At 41.5% G+C, this 25,301-nt stretch overlaps 1 protein-coding gene across 8 annotated transcripts in view; it reads left to right on the forward strand.

Moving 5' to 3' along the window:
* pag1 (phosphoprotein membrane anchor with glycosphingolipid microdomains 1) overlaps positions 1-16,625 on the forward strand; it is a 167,218-nt gene extending 150,593 nt beyond the window's left edge. For all 8 annotated transcript variants that reach the window (XM_072252993.1, XM_072252973.1, XM_072253038.1 and 5 more), the window contains one exon: positions 9,029-16,625. In XM_072252993.1, coding sequence (XP_072109094.1) covers positions 9,029-9,373 — 345 coding nt within the window. In that variant the 3' untranslated portion in view covers positions 9,374-16,625. The remainder of the gene's footprint in view (positions 1-9,028) is intronic.
* Positions 16,626-25,301: the final 8,676 nt, after the last annotated feature.

A 25,301-nucleotide genomic window follows, 5' to 3' on the forward strand; every position in this document is an offset into this window, starting at 1 on the left:
TGATTTTAAGTTTTCTGGCCCCTGTCTTATTTTTCCTATGGATGTCCAGTCCCTATACACCTCCGTCCCCCACGAGGAAGATCTCACAGCTCCCTGGTTTTTTTTTTTCTGGATACCAGATCCAACCAGTTCCCCTCCACCACCACTCCCCTCCATCTAACAGAACTTGTCCTCACTCTTAATAATTTCTCCTTTGGCTCCTCCCGCTTCCTTTCTCCATGGGCACTTGCATAGGTCCCAGCTATGCCTGCCTTTTTGTCGGCTACATAGAACATTCTGTGTTCCAGCCCTACACTGGTATCTGTCCCCCACTTTTCCTACACTACATTGATGACTGTATTGGTGCAGCTTCCTGCACCCACGCAGAGCTCGTCGACTTCATCAATATCACCTCCAACTTACACTCTGCCCTCAAATTTATCTAGTCCATTTCCAACACCACCCTTTCCTTTCTCGATTTCTCTGTCTCTATCTCTGGAGACAGCTTATCTACTGATACCTATTATAAATCCATGGACTCTCACAGGTACCTGGACTTTACCTCTAGCTATCTTTTTACTTGTAAAAATGCCAGCCCCTCCTCTCAATTCCTCTGCCTCTGCCGCATCTGCTCAAAGGATGAGGCTTTTCATTCCAGAACGAAGGAGATGTCCTCCTTTTTCAAAGAAAGGGGCTTCCCTTCCTCCACCATCAGCGCTGCCCTCAACCGCATCTCTTCCATTTCACGCGTCTTCCCTTACCCCATCCTCCCACCACCCTACTAGGTATAGAGTTCCTCTTGTTCTCAGCTACCCCACTCCAGCCTCTGTGTCCAGCACATAATTCTCCATAGCTTCCACCATCTCTAACTGGATCCAACCACCAAGCACATCTTTCCCTATTTCCCCCCCCCCACTTTCTGCTTTCCACAGGGATCGCTCCCTACACAACTCCCTTGTCCAGTCATCCTATCCCACTAATCTCCCTCCTGGCACTTATCCTTGCAAGCGGAACAAGTGCTACACCTGCCCCTACACCTCCTCCCTCACCCCCATTCAGGGCCCCAAACAATCCTTCCAGCAGAAGTGAGTTTTCACCTGTGAGTCTGTCGGGGTCATGTACTGTGTCCGGTGCTCCTGGAGTGGCTTCCTGTATCTCAGTGAGACCTGATGTAGATTGGGAGACCGTTTCGCCGAGTACCTATGCTCCATCTGCCAGAAGAAGCAGGATCTCCTATTTTAATTCCACTTCCACTTCCCATTCCCATTCCCATCCTGATATGTCTATCCGTGGCCTCCTTCACTGCCACACTCAGAATGCAGGAACAACACCTTATATTCCATCTGGGTAGTCTCCAACCTGATGGCATGAACATCGATTTCTCGAACTTCTGGTAATGCCCCCACCCCTTCACCATTCCCCATATCCTTTTCCTTCTCTCAGCTTAATTCCTTGCTTGCCTATCGCTTCTCTCTGGTGCTCCTCCCCTTTTTCTTTCTTCCATGGCCTTCTGTCCTCTCCTATCAGACTCCCCCTTCTCCAGCCCCGTATCACCTTCATCAACCAACTTCCCAGCTCTTTACTTCATTCCTCTCCCTTCCAGTTTCACCTATCACCTTGTGTTTCTGTTTCCCCTTCCCCCCACCTTTTAAATCTACTACTCTTCTTTTTTTTTTCTCCAGTCCTGCTGAAGGGTTTTGGCCCAAAATGTTGACTGTACTCTTTTCCATTGATGCTGCCTTTCCTGCTGAGTTCCTCTAGCATTTTGTGTGTATTGCTTGGATCTCCAGCATCTACAGATTCTCTCTTGTTTCTGAACTAGAACTGTACCTTGTGTGCCATCCAATCTGACTCCAGAATTGCACTGAAATTGATTGGGGAGAAAGGTTGCTGGTATGGTCAAATGGTCTTTCAAAAACCCTGCAGGTATTTCAATGCACTCTCACTTCAGTGAAAGTGTTCCATTTCCTTCACCACATCTCATCCATTACAGAGCTTCCTCCGGTATTTTATGCTGAAAAAATAGTTATTCGGTTTCTAGTGCAAACAAGGTTTGGATTTTTTTATGTATGACCATAAACCAACGTGAAAGGCAAAAATCTGTCCTTTGTTCAAAATCACAAGAGACTGAGTTGTTCCATTAATTTATCACAGAATTAAGTCCCCAGCTTCAGTAATGGACTTTGAAGTGTTTTCAAGCATTGGAGAGCTTCTTCCAAGCCTTTTAATGAGCCCATGCTGTTCCTCCTGCGATGTGTATTTTACTGTAACTGTGCTTTTTGGCTGGCTCCCAAGAAACATTGTACTTGAGTGTTGGGTTTTCTAACTGTGTTTACCGGCTCTCCTTTTCCAACCTCCTCACCTGTCCACCCAAGCAACTTAGTAGTCTTATTTCCCTTTAAGGCTTTCTTGCTGATCTTTAGCTGGATGAACATGGCACCATAATACCTTCATACATCCACAGCAGGAAGATGTTGCCCGTACTCTTGGCCATTAATAACTGGCTGACAAACTTGGGCAAGTAGAGTAGTGGAGAATGATCCCCATAATTAACATTCCTTTATTAGCAGTCACTGCAGTCACATGCTCTTTGCTTTCATGTATATGGTTCTCAGTAGTTCTCAATGGTGGTGGAAGGGAAACCACATAATTTACATTCACTGGTAAATTTGAATGCTTTGCATTCCTTAACCAAAGGCCTGTGAGCGCAGTTGAGAGATCTCTACCTGCCTCACAATTATCCCTGTTTTAACCACATATACATTTTTCTTCAGGTTTAAGTAACATTAGGTGTTTACACATTTCCTTGTATTCTACAAATCTACAATCTGCGGGATTACAGTGGTGGAAGAACTGTCTTTGGAAAAATTCACTGACTCATTACGTTGCTAAATGAAGTGGCTTTAAGTGGTTGAATACGTAACTATCCTTAACATCTTTGTAGAGGTATTTAAATTCTGTCAAGAGCTGAGCACTACGAGAGCTCTTGATGATGGATGCTACTAATTTTAGTCAGCCCTAGTCTCAGTTAGCAGAAATATTAGTTCTTCTATTTGTGTCACGGTGTTCTGTAGATTAAGCTGCAAAAACTATAGCTTTGTTTGTTTCCAGAATTCATTGAGAAGATTGTATCAGCTTTTTCACCCGGTTTAATTTATTGCTTAATTACCATCCTTAGTTAACAAGTGCAGTAATCTGCTCTAATATTTAATTCTGTTGTATCGTGCCATGTTCAGATTGCAGGTTCACCAACTTGCATTACAGTTTTTGGATTTATTACCCACTGCCTTCTCTCAAGGGTGTATGGAATAAAGCATTTTAATCATGACTTTAAACTAATCTTACAGAATTAATAATTCCACAAACATACAGAATAGAATATACAATAACAAATGTGTTGCTCCAAAGCACTAATTTGACTCCTAAGTACATTGAAGTGTGATAAAGCATGGTCTGCACCTGATTTTTGTATTAGACAATTCACACTTGTGCCGGGTCTTCTGTTTGATATGACCACATGATATTTTACCTCCATCTCACTTTCCATATAGAGGTTTCCCCCACCATCTGAAGGTAGAGCGTTTCTCTGAAACGGTTCGTAAGCCGGAATGTCGTAAAGCGAAGAAGCAATTACTATTTACTTATATGGGAAAAATTTGTGAGCATTTGCAGACCCAAAAGTAACCTACCAATCATGCCAAATAACACATTAAACCTAAAATAACAGTAACATATAGTAAAAGCAGGAATGATATGATAAATGCACAGCCTACATAAAGTAGAAATACTTTTCCACAATCATTACTGCACTGTTTGCCGAAGCAAAAATCTCACACAAGCGCCGTCGGCAGAAAATCTCATGCGAGCACTGTTGGCAAAAACACGGCGCAAGCACTCTCCAGTAACCTTTAAGCTATGAAGCTGCCAAATCATACCAAATAACAGGTAAAAATACACAGCCTATATAAAGTAGAAATAATGTATATACAGTGTAGTATCACTTACTGGAATTGGGAAGACAGTGCCGAGCACACTGATGACGGTGTGTTAGACTGAGTCGTCGCAGGTTGAGTGGTGCAGTGGCCCCCACCCTCCGGGCTGCCGAGCGATACATTGCCGTGAGACACGCAGGGGTCCAGCGGTAGCCGGGAGGCATCCAGCACATCTTTAAGAAAAAAGCCGAAATAAACATGCTAATTAATTAGGTGCCGCCCGGCACGTAATTGTCGGCCCAGATCAGTGCCGATTGCCGATTGCATCGCCTTTGATCTGGGCTGACATTTACGTGTGGGGCGGCACCTAATTAATTAGCATGTTTATTTCGGCTTTTTTCTTGAAGATATGCTGTGTGCCTCCCGGCTACTGCTGCATTCTCCGCGAATCAGTACAGTATCTGTCCGCGGCCTGGGTGTTGGGGTGGTGGGACACTGGGGTGTCATCTCGTGGTCTGTTTCCATTAGGGCAGGCAGCTCATCTTCTCCTATGACTGCCCGCCTCGATGTCAAAGGTCGAGGTTCGTCATCTGCTGTGGCTGATGTGGAAGGCTTGCTTGACTGCTGAGCCTCGCGCATTTTTCTATCATACAGCTCTTTGTAAGGACTCAAACCATCTTGCAAATATCCCCTAAACCTACGTACCCTTTCAAAATTAAAGTCATACTTTATCATTGCAGCGAAAATCTCATGTAGTTGCTTCACTTTCGCTACTGCATTCGGTTTTGATTGTTATCCTTTCCTCTTCCAATTGCATCAGCTCTTCATCTATCAGTTCTTGGTCATGGGATGCCAAAGCCTCTTCAACATCATCTTCATCAGCTTCCACAAGCCAAACTCACTTAGTCCTTACTCGTTCACCACGATCGAAACGCTTAATTATGTCTAGTTTTACGCTAAGTGTAACACCCTTACGAGCTCTTTTAGGCTTTTCCGACACCTTCGATCTCATCTTGCAAACGGCTGCTCACAGGCACACGTTAAAGCAATGCCGTTCCGAATCCGGGGGAGGGCAGCTGCTCGGGGCGCGCGCTGCCTTTTATCGCGCGCTGCTTATTTTTCGTAACAGTGAAAACACCTTCTGAAAGCGAAAACAGGGTACTAATGTAGGTCTTTCATAACAGTGAGGTTTCGTAAAGCGAACGTTGGGAAAGCGGGGGATACCTGTACTAACCCACATCACTTGATTTCTTCAATATCCAAAAGAACTATTGATCTCTATCATGAATTTTACCTGTGTCTGTATCTTACTACCTCCTTGGGTAAAGGATTCCCTACCATAAGAATGAAGAAATTTCTTCTCATCTGTGACAATTCTGTTACATTAAGACTCCAAAATCCAGTTTCTAGACCTACTATGCAGTGAGCCAATCAAACCCTGTTTTCTTTAGAAAATAAAAAACAGTTTAGGTTTCAATGAGAATACGTCTCATTCTTCTATATTCAAGAGAGGAACAGTCCAGTCTGCTTAATCTGTCCTTGTAAAAGACACGTGGATGTGCATCTGATGAACCTTTCTTGCACTTCCTCTGAAGCACTTTGATACCCAACCTTCTGGGTGTGGTTTCACGGTGTTATTGCAGTGAGATGGCTTTCTCGCATTGAAATCCAACCGCAGTGCTGTTGACCTCACTAACTGCTCGCCATACCGGCATGTCTACATAAAGATTCACGTGTAACGAAGAGCACGTCCCTCTGAAAACCAGCGGTTCTCAATTTCTGACCATTTCAAAAGATGTTTTTTCACCCCCCGTCTCATTTTTCTGTTGAGGTTCCCAACCTGAAAATGATGAAGAAGAACTTTATTTATCATCGAAACATACAGTGAAATGCTTCTTTTGTGTCAATTCAAATCGGCAGGGATTGTGCTGAATGTCACCGTTGTGCCAAAGTAGCATGCCCACAACTCTCAATTCACTAACACTAACCATATGTCTTTGGAATGCTGGGAGTAAACCAGAGCATCCACAGGAAATCAATGTGGTGACAAACTCTTACAGACAGCAATAGGAATCGAACCCCGATCTGTAAAGCATTACGCTAAATCTCTGCTCATTATGCCCTTTAACTAGTCCTTAATCCACACTAGCTTTTATCCCCAAGCCCATGTACACTAATGCTGATTATCTTCTACTTGTATGGCACCCTGAGGCCTTCTGAAAGTCCAAATGCAGCTCCCTAGAGCAACACACAAAATTTTGTGGAAACTCTGCAGGTCAAGCTGCATTTACGGAGGGAAATGGTCAGAGCTCTTCATATCAAGACTGTAAAGAAAGACGGGAGACAGCCGTACAAAAAAACAGTTGGGACGGGGAGGGTGGAGTATGTTCGCAAATAATGTTAATTGCTAAGTGCTTTGACACGGGTCACTGAATTGACCTACCATTTTTTTTTCCCCTTGGATATCAAGGCTAGTGTTTAAATCCTGCTCTGAGTGCCATTGAGGTGCTAGTCATGAGTTACCTTAATAAACCCACTCCATTCCAGTCAATGAAAGGATTCCCAGAGCACTGTACAGCACAGAAACAGGCCCTTTGGCCCATCTAGTCCATGCTGAACCATTTAAACTGTCTACTCCCAATGATCTGCACCGGGACCATAGCCTTCCATACCCCTACCATCCATGTGCCAGGCTGAACTTCTCTTAAACATTGAAATCAAACTAGTGCTGGCAGCTCAAGCCACACTCTCACGACCCTCTGAGTGAAGAAGTTTCCCTTCATGTTCCCCTTAAACTTTTCACCTTTTATCCTCACCCTGATGCCCCTTTAGTTGTCATCCCACCCAACCTCAGTGAAAAAAGCCTGCTTTCATTTACCTTATCTATACCCCTCATAATTTTGTATTCCTCTACCAAATCTCCTCTCAATATTGTACATTCCAAGGAATAAGAGTCTTAACATATTCAATCTTCCCTTATAACATTGATGGTGAAGGAAAGGATATTGTGTCTGGAAGCTGTGTGGTTCTGAAGGATGCCTCTGGGTGATTATATAGGATTTTTTTTGAGTGAATATGCTTCTTTGCTCAATATTTTGAATTACGTCACTCACTATTTTTGAGTGTTTACTTGCTATTTTGAATGTTTTGCATCTTGGCCCCAGAGGAACATTGTCTTGTTCAGCTGTATCTATGTATGGTTTGAATGATAATTAAACTTGATTTGATTTTGGTTTGAAAAGTGACGTTTCCAGTCCCCTGCTGTCCTTATTCTTTCAGTTTACAGGGGTTTGGGAAGTTCTGTGATAAGTCTATAAACATCACGTTAATTCCAATGTACCAAAGCAAGCTTAATGTTTAAGAAATTATTGGTGGAACGCTAAACATGAGATTTGTTTTCATTTGGATGCTTTTTGAAAGCAATGTTAATGTGGACATCTGATTTTGTGTGCCTGAAACACTTTCAAACCTCCAGTGTCTCTGTTTTCATTTCAGTATAACAACTTAATTAAATCATTCCTACAGCTGCAACTGAATTTCGTTTATCATACTTGAAAACTGCCAGGATAACTCAAGTTAGCACACTATACTTAACTATGTAATTTCCCAAATTACCATCCACTTTATTGCTTGCAATAATGTGAAATAAAGTATCAGATTTATATTTGTGTTTACCAGTGCTTTTTATTCCACTACCTCTTTTGGGAGCCTGTTCTATGGATTTAAAAGTTACTCTGAGATAACTCCAATTTCCAATCAAATTTACAGTGGAAACAACTATCCCTCTCTCTTGTGCTATCTTGTTAGTGAGCATGCATGCATATAATTTAGCTACCTTTATTAATTTTTCTATAATTTTAATAACTGCACCTTCAGTCCTTGTGCTTAATGAACCTCTGTTTTAATTGTATCTTGCTCTGAATTAATCTGCACAGCAGTGTTCATACTCATCTGAAATTCACAGAAAGAAATAACAACCTTTATCTGTATTCTTGTTGAGTTGATTTATTTGAATATTGTGAAAAAGTGTGACATTTGAACTCTTCACCTAATTTAGCCGATTTTGTGTTTTTCTCATACAGTCATAGAGCAATACAACACAGTCCATCTAGTCCGTGCCAAACTATTATTCTGCCTAGTTCCATCAACCCGTACCTGGCCCATAGACCTCCATACCCGCCCCCCACCATCCATGTACAGTACCTATCCAAACTTCTCTTTAAAGTTGAGATAGAAATCGCATCCACCACTTGCCCTGACAGCTCGTTCCGCACTCTCACCACCCTCTGAGTGAAGAAGATTCCCCTCATGTTCCCCTTAACCAGTTTATCTTTCACCCAAAACCCATGACTTCTGGTTCTAATTGTTATGTTTTGTGACTTCGACACACTAAACCAATTCAAAGGAAGACACGGGAGTGCAAAATGCAGGTCTAACTTTGAGTTTATTTTTAGCAAGGTACATATGTACCTTGAGGGAGTTAGATATGGCCCTTGTGGCTACAGGGATCAGGGGGTATGGACGGAAGGCTGGTGCAGGGTTCTGAGTTGGATGATCAGCCATGATCATAATAAATGGTGGTGCAGGCTCAAAGGGCCGAATGGCCTACTCCTGCACCTATTTTCTATGTTTCTATGTATCACTTGGTAGTGTGATGACATATACAATTAACGTATATTAATGCTTGCATTTAACCTATCTATATCCCTCATAGTTTTGTATAGCTCCATAAAATATCTCCTCATTCTCCTACACTCCAGGGAATAGGACATTTCCTAACCTATTCAACCTTTCTCTATAACTCTGGTTGTTAAGTTCTGGTAACATCCTTGTAAATTGTCCCTGTAAAAATAATTCATAGTATATCCTGTTGTCATTAATAGTAAAAGTGACTGCTACAATAAGTGATGCTTAAGCTGTTTAGCTATCAAAAAAAAAGCTGAGATATTATAAATTATTATAAACCAATTGGGAAAATGTGTATTAATTTTAGGGTTATTGTTGTTCAGTCAGCAGAAGTGTGGAAAGTAATATTTTTCAGCTACGTAGAGAAAATATTTTGAAGTCTCTTGCTTTGCCCATCTAGAATTCTAATAATGTAAATGGTCTCTCCCCAGATTGCCGCCATGTACTCCACTGTGACTAAATCATCACAGCAATGGCATCAGACAGATACGGAGTTAGAAGCTGGATATGCCTGTATTGAGGAGGTGACCGCTAGCAGACTGCCACCTACACCCAACCATCTTTATGCATCTGTCAGTGAGCTTGAAGGAGCACCAAAAGTTCCAGAGCAAAACAAATCTGTGGATGCTGGAGGTGAAGATATTGATCCAGGATACGAAGCCATCAGTGGTCTGAAAGAGGCTCCTCCAGAACAGAACATTGAGTCTGGTGGAAACCAGTCTACCTGCCTGGGAGAGAGTGATTATGAAAGCATTCGTGAAGTGAATCAGAAATAATACACCTGGACTTTAACTGCAGCATCTCCTGCAAATCTGCTGACGCACATAGTTTGGGTTCTTATTTTAAAATCTTGTGCTGTTCAACATTTAAGTACATGCAGTTAGGTACCTTGTAAATAGAATGTAAGGAAGAAATACTTTGGCATTTATTCCTTTGTGTTCATGAAAAGAGCCTTTGAGTGAGGGGGAGGGCAAAATTATTTTAAGGGTTATGAGTAGAAAATTGGAAACCTTTGTTTTTCTGGTTGCACATTTTCATGCAAAAGTAGTGCAAATTAAGTTGTAGAAAGTGCTGCAGTTAGTGCAATTGTCATTTTTATATAAACTTGGAACTTACATTTAATTTTGTTTGGGGGAAGAAGGGCTGGAAATTGCTTTACCACGTTTTTATTGTGGCGTCACATCAGCACTGTGGATCAAGTGTGGTGTTTGTAATATTTTAAGGGATATGATCTTCAATTGCAATGTTTCAGGAGCGGTGTTACTAATCAATGGCGTAGTGATAGGACTGGTGACGACAGACTGCTTCCAAATGGCCAAAGAAGACTGGCAAAGGATATTGCCTGATAGAGCTGTATTCTTTGTGCAAGAGGCCTGTTCGACATGCTCCAGACTGGATATTGCTGGGAGGCATTCTTAAAAAAGTCATACCACATGAAGCTCCCCATAAACATCTGGACTTTGGAGGCAGATGTCCCTTCCCATCTGCCCCACCCTGTGGCATGAAAGCAAAATGAATGAATTCTTCTCTCTAATGCAAGAATAAGCACAAGACTATGAAATGTGGCAGAGACTGGCTGCCTAGAATGATACGAAGGCAAAGAAATTTGAGGTATACAGCCTGACTTCCACCAACAAAACTATCCCTGTGCACATAGTGCTGTGCTGGGGATCGCAGGAAGTCATGGAAGGCAAATAGTGCATTTGCTTTTGACTCTATAAATAGCACAATTTGATGCGAGATGGGGTTAGTTAAGGCTTTGTGAGTAAGTAAGTACTGTTGTTTTTTCAGATCCAGTGAGTTTAAAAATGACCCTGGAGTTAAATGTTGGTGTTCGCATACTGCTGATATCATGTGGAGGGACTGCATGCCAGAGAGAAAAAAAAAATGGTGCTATCACAATTGAAATTTCTACTCAAAAACCAGGTGTCAATTTTCCTGAGCTGTACTAAGACGCATAAGAATGGATGTGAAGTTATTTTACTTTGAGTTAGGTCACTTTTTTTTAAAAAAAAAGCACAACGATAGATTTTTTTTGGGAGGGGGAGCTGTGCAAAGAAGTGAATTAACGTAAATTAAAGAATTGAGTACATGTTTTGTGGCATAAGGGCTAAGTATTGTGTGCAGAATAACAGTTAAGAATTGAATGCATGTGATTGACCACTTCAACTTTCCTTGCTTGGTTATGCTGCAGCTCAGTTAGAATTGGGTCTAAAGTTAGTCAGGTGCAACCACAGTCTTTGTGTTCCCTCTGAGTTGTTTCCAATTTTACGCTTTATACTATTGAAGCATTCTGTCAACTATACCTCAGTTACCTTTCTCCTGTTGATGTTTCTCTAATAAGAAAATTACATGTCTTCCATTAAGCATAAAGCTTGTTTCCAAAAGAATTTGTGAAGAATTGGAAAGTTAACCTCTGGAAAAAAAGTGGCTAATTCAACCCACTGCACCAGAAATCAACTTTAACTGCACTTGCTTCTCAAGTTATAGAAAAGCACAAAGTCACTGGGTCAAGTTTATTCAGCACTGACTGCTTGTAATGACAGGGAAGTGTTACACAAACTCTTCCCACTCTGGTCTTCCTCTAGTTATTTTAGTCAATTTATACCAAAAATCAAATTGCCTAATAATTTCAGGCTTTAGTTGAGGGGTTGAATTACTCATCTGCACACAAGTTATTCTTGTGATGTTACTTTAACAGAAATATTTAAGAAACTGTTATTCTACCTATCGGCTTGAAAGACTGCTCACCACTGACTCCTATGTGTTTTCAAACTCCAGCTAGATCAGTCATTACTGCAATGCTTTTTGAAGTGAATGTACAATCAGGTGTAAAGTACTGACAGGCACTTTCAATTATGTTCCTCTCAAGTAGGATCAGATATAGATCCTCATTTTTTTTCTAGTAAGTAGATAGTTAAATAAACGATTAGTTTTCCTAGACCTGGGTACATGTTAGTGCAGTTAATGCTCTCTGAATTAAGAGCTCCCAATCCTTAACAAATTAAGCTGTTGGTCTGACTGTGAACATATATTTAAACTATATTCCTGCGTAGTTTGGTATAGCTTTGGATACTAGATTGTGATAGATTTGCTATTAACTTCTAACCTTCCAGATTGTTAAACCATAAAGTCAAAGTTACCATTTTTTTTTCAGATTGACAGGTGATGTAGTCCATGCATCAGAAAATGTTTCTTGAAATCTGAATAAGATTTATTATGACTTGAAATTGGCTGTTTTGCAGCAGTAGTACAGTACGAAGATGTTAAATTACTATCAATGACAAAGTAAATAGTACAAAAAAAACAATGAGGTGATGCTCACAGACCATTCTGAAATCCGATGATGGAAGGGAGGAAGCTGATTATGAATCATTGAGTGTGGGTCTTCAGGCTCCTGGATCTCCCTGATAGTAGAAACAAGAAGAGAGCATTACCAAGATGGTAGGAGTCCTTAATGATGAATGCCACCTTCTTGAAGCATTACTTCTTAAAAATATCCTCGATAGTGGGGAGCATTTTGCCTGTGATGGATACAACTGTCTTGCGATCCTGTGCATTAAACCAGGCTATGATGCAACCAGACAAAATGCTCCCCACTGTACATCTATATAAATTTGCAAGGTTCCTTTGCTAAGTAAGTTAATAACTGCCAATTGTTTTAATTCAATAGAATAGTTAATTCCATATAGACTTTTCCAAGAACAATGCTCTGTTATAGTGTTATTCCTTCTTACTTGTTTGAAAAATACCTACTAACGTCAATAAACGTACTTTCCTTTCATAGAACTGGCACAATCCCCAATGAAGTTTCCTTACACTTTCACTATGATGGCACTTACTGACACCCATTTGGACACTTCAGCTCCAATGCATGAGGCACAATGTAAATAATAGAATTGTCAGTAAAAATTATTTTCTCTACCTGCCTGGGACAGAATGAAATACTGGACACCGACAATACAAAGTTTCAGTTTAGGTAATAGTGAACCAACAGGGTAGTGAAATCAGAAACTGGAAATAAAAGCAAAATGGAAAAATGTACAGATTGGTGGAATAATGGAAGATGCAGTGTGGTATGTTTGAAAAATCTTTGCATCATAACAAAATTGTCAGTTTGTTCACCTACACCAGAAACAGTATCAAAGAGAAAGCTGAATAATTCCCAGATCTGCTGCACACTTCACAGTAGACTTGTCCCATATAGACAGAGCAACAGAGAGCACATTTTAACAAATGACTGCAGTTATCTTTCTAAGATAGGATATTTTATTATTGCACATTATTATTTTAAAGTACAAGAATAGAACTATTAGATTTTCACACAGTGATCGATGTACAGGATAGAATCAGACAAAACTGAAAGCAAAAAAGAGGTTTCTTCATTATGTGACCATTAGGATCAGACTGGTTTGTTGAATTCTAATGGTCTTTCTCTACCGTATTTATGACATAACAAAAAAAATGGAATAATGGATTTTATAATCTGTCCTAATAATTCCAATACCCTCTATTAAGCAATCACAAGCTGTTTAGATACCAGTTACCATTATGGTATTTAACATTTTTTACAGGGGGTGGTAACAAATGGATGTGATGCCCAGACAATGTTGAGTGATGTTCACTTTCTCAAAAAGCTGATGTCTGCACACCAAAGTCAGTCATGCATCATGTACCTTTGTAGAACGAGCACAACAATGGAACTTTCCTTCAATCATTTAGATTCGGTGGTGTCCAGTCCAGGGCAAATGGATCAACAGCAAAGCAATGATATACCATATATACATGGTTTCAAGCTTTCAGTTTAAATATGTTTAGCTTAGTTTTATTTTAACAAGTTGGCACTGATATCACATTTAGCTACAATGATTTTTTAATGAATACATTTGCAAGATATATCTTAAGTTTATGTACCACTTGGAGACTTAAGCTGTTAGCTTTAGAATTCTTTACTAATATTGGAAATTTACATTCTACAAGTGTGGGTATTTTACAGCACACTGGCCAGTTGCTCTGGATTAGTAAGTAATCCGCTACGGAGGAAAGCATGCTGGATCAGAGAAAATTATGATAAAATAACAGATAAATACCACATTTCTAGTTGTAAAGGAATTTTTTTTTTGACAGTGACAATATTTCATGAGTTTGTTTACCAACTACACCTGTTTTTAGCTGCAGTATCTATGAACCTCGGTTTGTGTTACATATTACATATTATGTAAAGTTCAATACCTTTTATATTCTCTTTTGAATAAATATTTTGTACTGTTTAAATTACAAGATATATACATCATTTTACTGAAGACTAATGGATAAATTATTTTTATGAAATGTGTGTTTTACTTTTGAAGTTCAACAAATTCAGTGTTCGATAAGATGTTATTTTAATGAAAAAAAGTTTGGCAATTTTGTTTATTGAGTTAAGGAATTCTGATTTCAATGTAACGATGCCCTAGGAAATTGACATGATGTATTTCATTGTAGTTTATATCAATCTGAATTTTGGGAAATGTGAATGTTTTACTTTGTGAGGAAGTAAATAGCATTAGGGGAATGAAACGTCGACTCAGACCATGAGAGGCCTGCGTCGGGCACTTTCATGCCTTACAAGGCGCAGATTGGAAGTCTGTGGTTAAGTGCCTTGCTCAAGGACACAAACACGCTGCCACAGCTGAGGCTCGAACTAGCGACCTTCAGATCACTAGACGAACGCCTTAACCACTTGGCCACGTGCCAACAAAAATGCCCAACGCAGGCCTCTCAAGGTCTGAGTCGACGTTCCCTCCCTCCCCAAATAGCATTAAATATGAAAAAAAATCTGCAGATGCTGGAAATCCAAGCAACATACACAAAATGCTGGAGGTACTCAGCAGGGCAGGCAGCATCTATGGAAAGGTGTAAACAGACGACGGTTTGGGCAGAGACCCTTCATCAGGACTGGGAAAAAAAAAAGATGAGAAGTTGGAGCAAGAAGTTGGGTGGAAGAGAGGAAGAAATACATGGTGATAAGTGAAATTTGGGAAGTTGATATGTGAAAGAGATAAAAGGCTGGAGAAGGGGGAATTTGATAGGAGAGGGTAGAAGACCATGGAAGAACGGGAAGGGAGAGGAGCACTATAATGAGCTGATGGGCAGGTAAGGAGATGAGGTGAGAGAAGGAAATAGGAATGGGGAATGGTGAAGGGGGGGGAGGGCAGTTACCAGAAATTTGAGAAATCAGTGTTCATGCCATTAGCTTGGAGACCAGCCAGATGGAATACAAGGTATTGTTCCTCCAGCCTGAGTATGGCCTCATCGCAGCATTAGAGGAGGCCATGGACTGACATGTCATATTGAGAAAGGGAAGTAGAATTGAAATGGGTGGCCACCAGGAGATGCCACTTCTTCTGTTGGATGGAGCGTAGATGCTCGATGAACCGGTCTCCCAATCTACGTCACATCTCACCAACATACAGGAGACCGCACCAGGAGCACTGGATACAGTAGATGACCCGAACAGACTTACAGGTGAAATGTCACCTCACCTGGAAGGACTGTTTGGGACCCCGAATTAGACTGAGGGAGGAGGTGTAGGGGCAGGTATGGCACTTGTACCACTTGCAAGGATAAGTACCAGGAGGGGAAGGATAAATGCACAAAGGAGGTCACATAGGGAGCAATCCCTGCGGAAAGGTGGGGGGAACGGAGGGTAGAGAGAGTAGGTGTGCTTGATGGTGCTTGGAAATAGCGGAAATTATGGAGAATTACGTGCTGGATGCTGAGGCTACTGGGATGGTAGGCCATAATTCCCTCTAAGGTGTGCGCATGTGAACACATCTTTTGCCACAAGCGCATAAAGGAATGTAAACTGCACACAAAAGCTTGTCACCCTCTACCTCATTGGCTTGGAACTGACTTAATTATACTCGTTTTATTGAATAAATTATTCAGTGCGCACATGTTGTTGTCACTGGGCGATAAATTTGTGCACACCGCTCATTACAAATGAGCAGGAACATTGGTGGTAGGCGAGGACAAAAGGAATCTATCCCCGGTCGGATGGCAGTAGGGTAGGGTGGGGCAGATCTGCACAAAGTGGAAGAGGTGCAGGTGAGGGCAGCATTGATAGTGAAGGAAGCAAAGCCCCTTTCTCGCCCTCTCCTGGTTTCGCCTATCGCCTATCGCCTATCACCTTGTATTTCTTCCTGCCCCCACCTTCTTGGTCTAACTCGTTTTTGCCTGATGAAGAGTCTCGGCCCGAAATGTCAACTGTCTCCTCTTTTCTATAGATGCTGCCTGGCCTGCTGAGTTCCTCCAACATTTTGCATGTGTTAGTAGCATTAAATAGTTTGGGCACTACTCAATCACACAATTTTTCACTCTTAAATTCAGGATAGCTTAACCCTTGGTTGCTGTTTGATTTGGGATTAATTGCATCTTTCCTAAATCTGCAAAAGAAACTGCTGCCAAGAAGTGACGATTTATCCACCTCACTTCTCCTGTGTTGCAAGTCTAATTGTATCAAAATGTTATTATTGTCACATGATTAGTGCTTGGACTACATTATGTTCCGTGTAAGAATTCTGTAATTAATTAAAGTCTGTTATTTCAATCTGTATCCTAATTTCTTATTATTTATCACCTTAGAATTGTCTTGCACTTGGTGTATTACTATGTTCATGATTTAAAATCATATGAATTTTTGCAAATTTATGGACAATAGCTATTGTAAATATAAATACACCATCTGTTCATATTGGATCTTTATTGCAAGTTAATCATTTCTATTTTGTTTCAAATTTTAGTGATACTTATCATTGAACTAACTTCAAAACATTTATCCACTGTGTTGTAAGTAAAGTCAAATACCACTAAGTATAATTTTTTAACAAAAGTAGCAACTTCAAGTCAAATACCGAATGTAAGGATTGTGACCAAGTCTGAAATATTCATCTTTATCTATGCATTTAAAATGCAATGGCATATTATTAAGAATTGTTTGTGTTTTTATAAATGTTGTCAAGTAATATCCATGTACAAAACATTAAATCTGAATCTAAATTGAATTCACTTATCCCCTTGTGAAGAAAAATAAATTCCCTCAACTGCTGGCAGTCCTCAGATTACAACTGTTTGTATCCTGCTGTTTGTAAGCCTGGCCGGTGATCCCAGCTCTGTCCGGGTGCTGATCTCGGTGAGTCAGCCTGGCCGGTGATCCCAGCTCTGTCCGGGTGCTGATCTCGGTGAGTCAGCCTGGCCGGTGATCCCAGCTCTGTCCGGGTGCTGATGTCGGTGAGTCAGCCTGGCCGGTGATCCCAGCTCTGTCTGGGTGCTGATCTTGGAGATCCCTGGATGACTTGACCCAGGCTCTGATGGTTGCAGCTCAGGGGAGGGTGGTGTTGGTAGAGGAGCACCAGTGAGAAGAGAAAGTATGCGGGAAATGACCTGTTCCTCCATGGTGGAAGATATCTGTGGTCTCACAGTATTGAGCACATCCACTCCATAAGACATAAGAGCAGAATTAGGCTATTCAGCCCATTGAGTCTTCTCTGCCATGCCATCATGGTTGATTTGTTTTCGCTCTCAACTCCATTCTTCTGCCTCCTCTCAATAACCTTTAATGCTCTATTTAATCAAGAACCTATCAACCTCTGCTTTAAATACGACTTGGCCTCCACAGCCATCTGTTGCATTGAGTTCCACAGGTTCACCATCCTCTGGCTAAAGAAATTCCCTCTCACTTCTGTTCTAAAGGGCCATCCTGTTCCGAGCTTGTGCCCTCTGGTCCTAGACTCTCACGCTGTAAGAAACATCCTCTCCACATCCAGTCTATCTTGGCCTCTTAATATTAAGTAGATTTCAGTGAGAACCCTTCTCATTCTTCTAAACTCCAGCTTGCACAGGCCCAGAGCCATGAAACACTTATCATAAAATAACCCTTTCATTCCTAGGATCATTCTCATGAACCTTCTGTGAACCCTCTCCAGTGCCAGCAGCTTTCTTAGATAAGGGGCCCAAAATGGCTCACAATGCTCTAACTGTGATCTGGTCAATGCCTTATACAGCCTCAGCATCACATCCTTGTTTTGCTAGTCTAGTCCTCTTGGAATAAACACTAACATTGCATTTGCCTTCCTTACTGCCAACTCAACCTGCAAGTTAACCTTTCGGAAGACCTGCACAAGGACTCCAAAGTCCCTTTGCTCTTCCAATTTCTGAAATTGCTCCCTTTTTAGAAGGTAGTCTACACCCTTATTCTTTCTACCAAAGTGCGTGACCATCACTTCCCTACACTGTCCATCCTGTTGGTATCCCAAATGCTTATATCTCCACCAGGAGAAGTAAGAGGAGTAAGGCATTAGTGCAGGGTTCCCTTGTGGCTATTCAGCCCCGCAACAAGTGTACCTCTTTGGATACTGCTTGGGGGGGATGACCTATCGGAGCACAGCCAAGCCAATGGCATGCTGGTTATTGCTGAAGCTCAGCAAGGAAAGGCAAAGCCAGTGACAGGAGACTCTGTGGCTGCAAAAGAGATGCCAGGCGTTAAAGGACAAGGATGTCTCAGAGCCACTGCAGAATATTCTCAAGAGTGAGGGTAAGTATCTAGAGGTCGTGGTGCACATTGGTGTACATGGGTAGAAAGGGGGAAGAAGTCCTGTTCAGTGAGTATAGGGAGTTAGGAAAGAGGCTGAAGCACAGGACCTCCAAGGAATAAATCTCTGGATTACTCCCAGTGCCATGTGCTAGTCAGGGCAGGAATAGAATGAAAGGACAGATGAATGAGTGGCTGAGGAACTGGTGCAGGGGGCAGGGTTTCAGGTTTTTGGATACTTGGAACCTTTTCTGGTGTACAGGAGGGGCAGGTTGCACTTAAACTGGTGGGAAACTGATATCCTGGTCAGAAGGTTCGCTAGTGCTGCTCCAGATGGCTTAAACTAGTATGACAGCAGGACGGGAATCAGAGCACCAGAATTGAGATTGAGAGAAAGGTAAGTGTCAAGGGCAGGACCAAAGTAATAGATGGGACAGGATAGATAGTTTGAAGTGTGCATATTTTAATGCTAGAGTATTATTAGTAAAGATGATGAACTTAGAACATGGATCAGCACACGGAAATATGATCTTGTATTACAGGGACTTGGTTGAGAGAGGGGCAGGAATGGGTGCTTAATGTCCCAGGGTTTTGACGCTTTAGAAAAGATAGAGAGGTGGGGGAGTTGTATTACTAATCAGGGACAATATCACTGCTGCATTTAAATGGGACATAATGAAGGGCTTATCCATGAGCCTACAGTATATGGGTAGAAATCAAAAATAGGAAGGGTGCAATCACACTGATGGGATTGTACTACGGACACCCCAGTAGTGACTGGGACACTGAGGAGCAGATATGTCAGCAGATTAAGGAAAGGTGTTTATACAATAGTGTTGTTGATATGGGGACTTCAACTTTCCTAATAGAAACTGGGACCTTCTGAGTGCAAGAGGTTAAGATGGGCTAGAATTTGTTTGGTGCATCCAGGAGGGTTTCTTAAATCAATATGTAGATAGTCCAACAAGAGGAGGGGCTATACTGGACTTGGTGTTGGGTAATGAGTCTGGCCAGATGACCAACCTTTCAGTGGGTGAGCAGTTAGGGAATCGTGATCACAACTATAGATATGGATAAGTATGACCTTGCAGGGGAGTATTAAATTGGGGCAGGGCAAATTACGAGAGCACTAGGGAGAGTTCATTGTTAACAGCTATTTTGGGCAAGGCCACATCTGACACATGGAGGTTGTTTAAAGACCAACTACACAAAAAGCACAGGGCAGGTATGTTCCAGTCAGAAGGAAGGACAAGGATGGCAAGGTAAGAGAACCTCAGATGCAAGAGAGGTGATGAATTCAGTCCAGAAAAAAAAGTATGTAAAGCTTAGGAAATTGGAATCAAACAGAGCCCTTGAGGATTTTAAAGAACCCAGAAAAAAACTCAAGAAGGGAATTATGAAAGCCAGGAGGGGCCATGAAAAGTCCTTGGCAAGTAGGATTAAAGAGAATCCCAAGGCACCCTATATATACATCAAGAGCAAGAGGATAACTAAGGAGGGCTATTTAAGAAAAAGGAGGGAACATTTGCTTGGATGTGGAGGAGGTGGGTGACGTCCTTAATGAGTACCTTACATCAAAATTTACCAAGGAGAAGGATGTGGAGGATAGAGAGATCAGTGCTGAGTGAATTGATATGCTAGGTACTGTTGGATCTCTTAAATAGCATTAAGATCGATAAGTTCCCAGGTTATTGAGAGAGGCAAGGGAGGAGATTGCCAAAGGCTTGACCAATATCTTTGTGTCCTTTCTAGCCACAGGACAGGTCCCAGAGCACTAGCAAGTAGCTAATGTTATTCCATTATTCAAGAAGGGAATAAGAGCTAATCCTGGAAACTATAGGCTGGTGAGTCTCATGTCAGTGATAGGTGGTTACTGGAGAGAATTCTTAAGGAAAAGATTTATGAGCATTTGGAAAACCATGGCCTACTTAGGGAGAACCAGCATAGCTTTGTACTGGGCAAATCATGTCTTACTAACTTTATTGAGTGTTTTGACAAGGTGATAAGGGTGGGTGATGAAGTTGGAGCTGTGGATGTTGTCTACATGGATTTTAGTAAGGCGTTTGACAAGGTCCCTCATGGGAGGCTTATCCAGAAGATTAAGATGCTTGGGATCCATGGTGAACTGGCTGTTTTGGATTCAGAATTGGCTTGCCCATAGAAGACAGAGGGCAGTAGATGAAGAGGCTAATACTAGCTAGTCTGTGATTAATGATGTTCGACAGGGATCTGTACTGGGACCTCTGCTGTTTGTGATGTATATAAATAACCTGGACGAAAACATAAATGAGTGGATTAGTAAGTTTGCAGATGTTAGGAAGAGTGGTGGTGGTGTGGATAACATGAAGACTGGCAAAGAATACAATGGGATATAGATCAGTTGTAGATATGGGTGGAAACATGGCAGATCACGTTTAACCTGTCCAAATGTGAAGTGTTGCACCTTGGTGGATTAAATGCAAGATAGTTAAGTATTGATGAACAGAAGGATCTTGGGGACCAAATTCATAGCTCCCAGAGAGGCACTACACAGGCTGATGGAGTAGTTAAGGCATATGGCTTGCTTCTTTTATTAGTCCAGGCAATGAGTTCAAAAATCAGGAAGTTGTGTTGCACTAAAATAAGATTTTAGTTGAACCACATCTGAAGAACTGCATACAGTTCTGTTCGCCAAATTATAGGAAGGATATCAAGGCTTTAGTGAGGGTGCAGAAGAAGTTTATCAGGATGTTGCCTGGATTAAAGGGCATTACGAGAGGTTGGACAAACAGGTTTTTTTTCTTCTAGAGCTGTGGAGGCTGAGGGTAGAAATGTTAGAGGTTTATTAGATTATAGAGGCATAGATGGAGAAAGATGTCTGCTTATTCAAAGGGTTCAAATGTTTAATACCAGAGAGCATGCATTTAAGGTGAGAGGGAGTACTTTCAAAGAAGATGTGAGAGGCAAGTTTTCACACAGAAAGTGGTGGATGTCTGGAATGCACTGACTGGTAGAGGCAGAAATATTAGAGACCTTTAAGAGATGTTTACATAGGCATATGAATGTGAGGACAATGGAAAGATATGGACATTGTGTAGGCAGAAGAGATTAGTTATCCATTTAATTACTAGTTTAATTGGTTCGGCACAACATTGTGGGCAGAATGGTTTGATCTTCTGCTCTACTGTTCTATGTATGGGTTGTCCACAAGTTGGACCTTGTATGCCGGGAGTGCCTATGCTTGTAGTAAGCTCATGCTTGTAGGATCAGGAGCAAAGAATTTTCTCTCGTTTCAATTCCTTTCCCTTCAAATGAGGCCTGCACCAGCTGAAATCTGGTATTTTGTTAAATTCCCTCCTCCTCCCCAACCACATGTACATAAGGCAGTCACCAGCTCAAGAGGCAAGTAGCACTCTGCAAAGTAATTTCCTGCACACGCACAATTCTTGCTGGCAAAGCTGAAAGTCCCAAAGTTTATGACAATTGTAATTTGAGTGCATGTTAATGAGATGGTATTTCTAGTTGTCCGTACAATATTCCTCTTCCCAGCATTTAATTTCCTCTGTTTTCAAGTAAAAGCACCATTCAATAGAAATGGCATTCCATCACATATTGAGAAAGCAAAAGAAAACTATCTTCATTGGATATTAAGCAAACATATGACAGCCCAATCAAGGGAGGAGGTGTCAGGAAGTTTACTGGTTTTTTGAAGAAGCCTCAGAAAAGCGGAAGCCAAGTATCTGACAATTTGGACACAATCTCTTTTCAATTTAAAACAATGGATGTTGTGTATGGTCTAAGAGTAGACTCAGTTAGAAATATTGGAGGCTATAGGAGCTGAGGCATATGGAAATACGAATAGACCAAGAGACATGACTATTCACCAATAATAACTTCTGGTCTATTTAAATGTTTGGACTAGGATGAGGGGGTCGATGGGAATGATGAATTGTATGGATGGAAACTGGTTTGCTTGAGAGATTGAAGGAAAGTAATCCTGTCTATCATAAACACAAGAAAATCTGCAGATGCTGGAGATCCAAAGCAACACACACAAAATGCCGGAGGAACTCCAGCAGATCAGGCAGTATCTGCAGAAATGGAGGAACAGTCAACGTTTCAGGCCGAGACCCTTCTTCAGGACTGGTAAGGAAGCGGAGAAGTCAGCATAAGAAGGTGGAAGAAGAGAAGGAAAAAGTACAAGGTGGCAGGTGATAGGCGAAAGCAGGGGAGGGGTTGAAGTAAAGAGCTGGGAATTTGATGGGTGACAGAGATAAAGGGCTGGAGGAGGGGGAATCGGATAGGAGAGAATAGAAGACCATGGAAAAAAGGAGGAGGAGGAGCACCCAGAGGGAGGTGATGGGCAGGTAAGGAGATGAGGTGAGAGAGGGAAACAGGAATGGGCTTATTTACCATAAGCAGTGAAAGAAAGGTTCTTCCCTGATAGATTCAACCTCTTTGATTCCCGAGCTACCTGCCAGCCTAGTCATCATATGGGAGCCCAAGCACGGGAAGATGAACCCTGGGCGCCCTCCCAAGACTATGGTGAACACGCTCCTAGAAGACAGCAGTGCGGCTAATGTAGATGAACTGAACATACTGATGAGGGAGAGGGAGAAGTGGAGAGTCTGTCATCGTGCCCAACGCTGGCCCCTGAGGCCTGAATCGACGTAGTAGTGATTCTCATTGCCAGGCTTCCTCAGGTACCCTTAAAGTTTTAAAATTTATGGTGCATAGGCTCAATTTGTAAGTGCATGATTCGCCTGCCTCTAATAAACAGCTAACTTACCTTTCCCTTCCTCACTCCAGATTAGCTTAGTTAACAGTTTGAAACTGGTTAGGATCAGAAGAGGATTGGTGGCTAAGATTAGTTTGATTTGTCTTAGTATATGAAAAACAATTGTGGGTGCATTGGTAATGCTTTGAAACTTATCTATTTAGTTCACTATTTCCAAGTCTGTACTGGCACTTGTATTTACCTGACAATTCAATACCACATCTTGAGTACATCAGCACATTGTCTCTCTTACATGGAACATGATGTAAGGAGCAAGGTTACTAATCTGATTGAGATTGCTATGCAAATTTCATTTTGCTACCAGGATAATCAATGGAATAACAATAAATTGAAAGCAATTTTAGGTTTAAGGTTAGAGGAAGAAGTTTTATAGAGGATCTGAGGGGTAAATTTTCTTTGAACAGAGTGGTTGACATCCTCTGGGTTTTCCCCCCCTCCCCCTTGTCTTTCTTCCCGGACCTCCTGTCCCATGATCCTCTCATATCCCTTTTGCCAATCACCTGTCCAGCTCTTGGCTCCATCCCTCCCCCTCCTGTCTTCTCCTATCATTTTGGATCTCCCTCTCCCCCTCCCACTTTCAAATCTCTTACTAACTCTTCCTTCAGTTAGTCCTGACGAAGGGTCTCAGCCTGAAACGTACCTCTTCCTAGAGATGCTGCCTGGCCTGCTGCGTTCACCAGCAACTTTGATGTGTGTTGCTTGAATTTCCAGCATCTGCAGAATTCCTCACGTTTAGGTTGATATCTGGTTCTCACTGAGGAAATTGTAGAATCAGCTACAATTGCTGCATTTAAGTTGCACTTAGATGTACTGAAATAGGCAAGAGATAGCAGGGTTTGGTTCTAACGCTGTCAAATGGAATAAGTGTGGATGAGTAAAAAAAAATCGTCAATGTGAACGCATTGGGCCAAAGTGCAAATTTCCGTGCTGTTTGAATCCCTGAAGTACTGGTCTTTAAATTTAATGAAGTACCACATCATAATGAGAATGTCAGTGAAATTGTGTTTTGGTTCACCATATAAAGATGCCAAATTTATTATAAAGAAATCCCTGCAACTTTTAGGCTGCACTAATATTGTGCATGCAAATGTTTTATTGGCTACAAAACACATTGGAATTCCCTACGTTTGTGAAACATGTTGAGATGCAAATTCACAAGTTTGTTTTCTCAGGATACTTGTGTTTCTGTTGTATGAACATTGTGTTAGTCTGCACTATTCATTTGCTAGCAGTTCTATAGAGAATCACCAGACATCTCCTCTCACTCTTTAGCTCATCTCTAATTTCCATACCTGCATGTTTAAGATGCAGGAGTCACGGACAAACTGGAGATTAAAGGTCAGATGCAAAGTGAATTCAGGGAGCAGGCTAGGTGATCGTTCATTTAAAGTAGAGCTGGAACAGGTGCAACAATGTAGATAGAGTCAACAACACAGAAACAGGCCCTTTGGCCCATCTAGTTCATGCTGACCCACTATTCTGTCTAGTCCCATTGACCTACATCTGGACATTAGCCCTACATACGCCTCCCATCCATGTACATATATAAATTTCTCTTAAATGTTGAAATTAAACCTGATTTTCCACTTCCACTCTCAGCTCGCTCCACATTCTCAGCACCCTCTGAGTGAATAAGTTCCCCCTAAACATTTCACCTTTCACCCTGAGCACATGACCTCCATCTGTAGTCTCACCCAATCTCAGTGGGAAAAGCCTGCTTGCATTTTCCCTATCTATACCCCTCATAATTTTGTATACCTCTGTCAAATCTCCCCCTCATTCTCCAGGGAATGAATTCCTAACCTCTTCAGCCTTTACATATACAGAAACTCGGGTTCTCAAATCCTGGAAACATCCTTGTAAACTTTCTCTGAATTCTTTCAATCTTATTTACATCTCTCCTGTAGTAAGTGACCAGAACTGGACACAATACTCCAAATTAGGCTCACCAATGTCTTGTACAAGTTCAAAACAACATCCCAACTCCTGTACTCAATTCTCCGATTAAATGAAGGTTAATGAAACATTCTTTATGACCCCATCTACCTGAGACACCACTTGCAAGGAATTATGGGTCTGTATTCCCTGATCCCTCGGTTCTGCTGCACTCCTCAGTGCCCAACCACTCACCATGCAAGTCCTACCCTGATTTGTCCTCCTAAAGTGCAACACCTCACAAATATCTGCATTAAGAACATAACAAGTAGGAGCAGGAGTAAGCCATCTGCATTAAATACCATCTACCATTCTCAGGCCATTTTTATTCCCAGCTCGTGTGCTTATAATTCGGCAATTTCCCAGTGCTGTCAATGGGACAATAATGGGAATCAACTTATTTGTTTGGGAAATAACCTAG

The sequence above is a fragment of the Mobula birostris genome, chromosome 1 (assembly GCF_030028105.1).
Source record: "Mobula birostris isolate sMobBir1 chromosome 1, sMobBir1.hap1, whole genome shotgun sequence".
NCBI lineage: Eukaryota > Metazoa > Chordata > Chondrichthyes > Myliobatiformes > Myliobatidae > Mobula > Mobula birostris.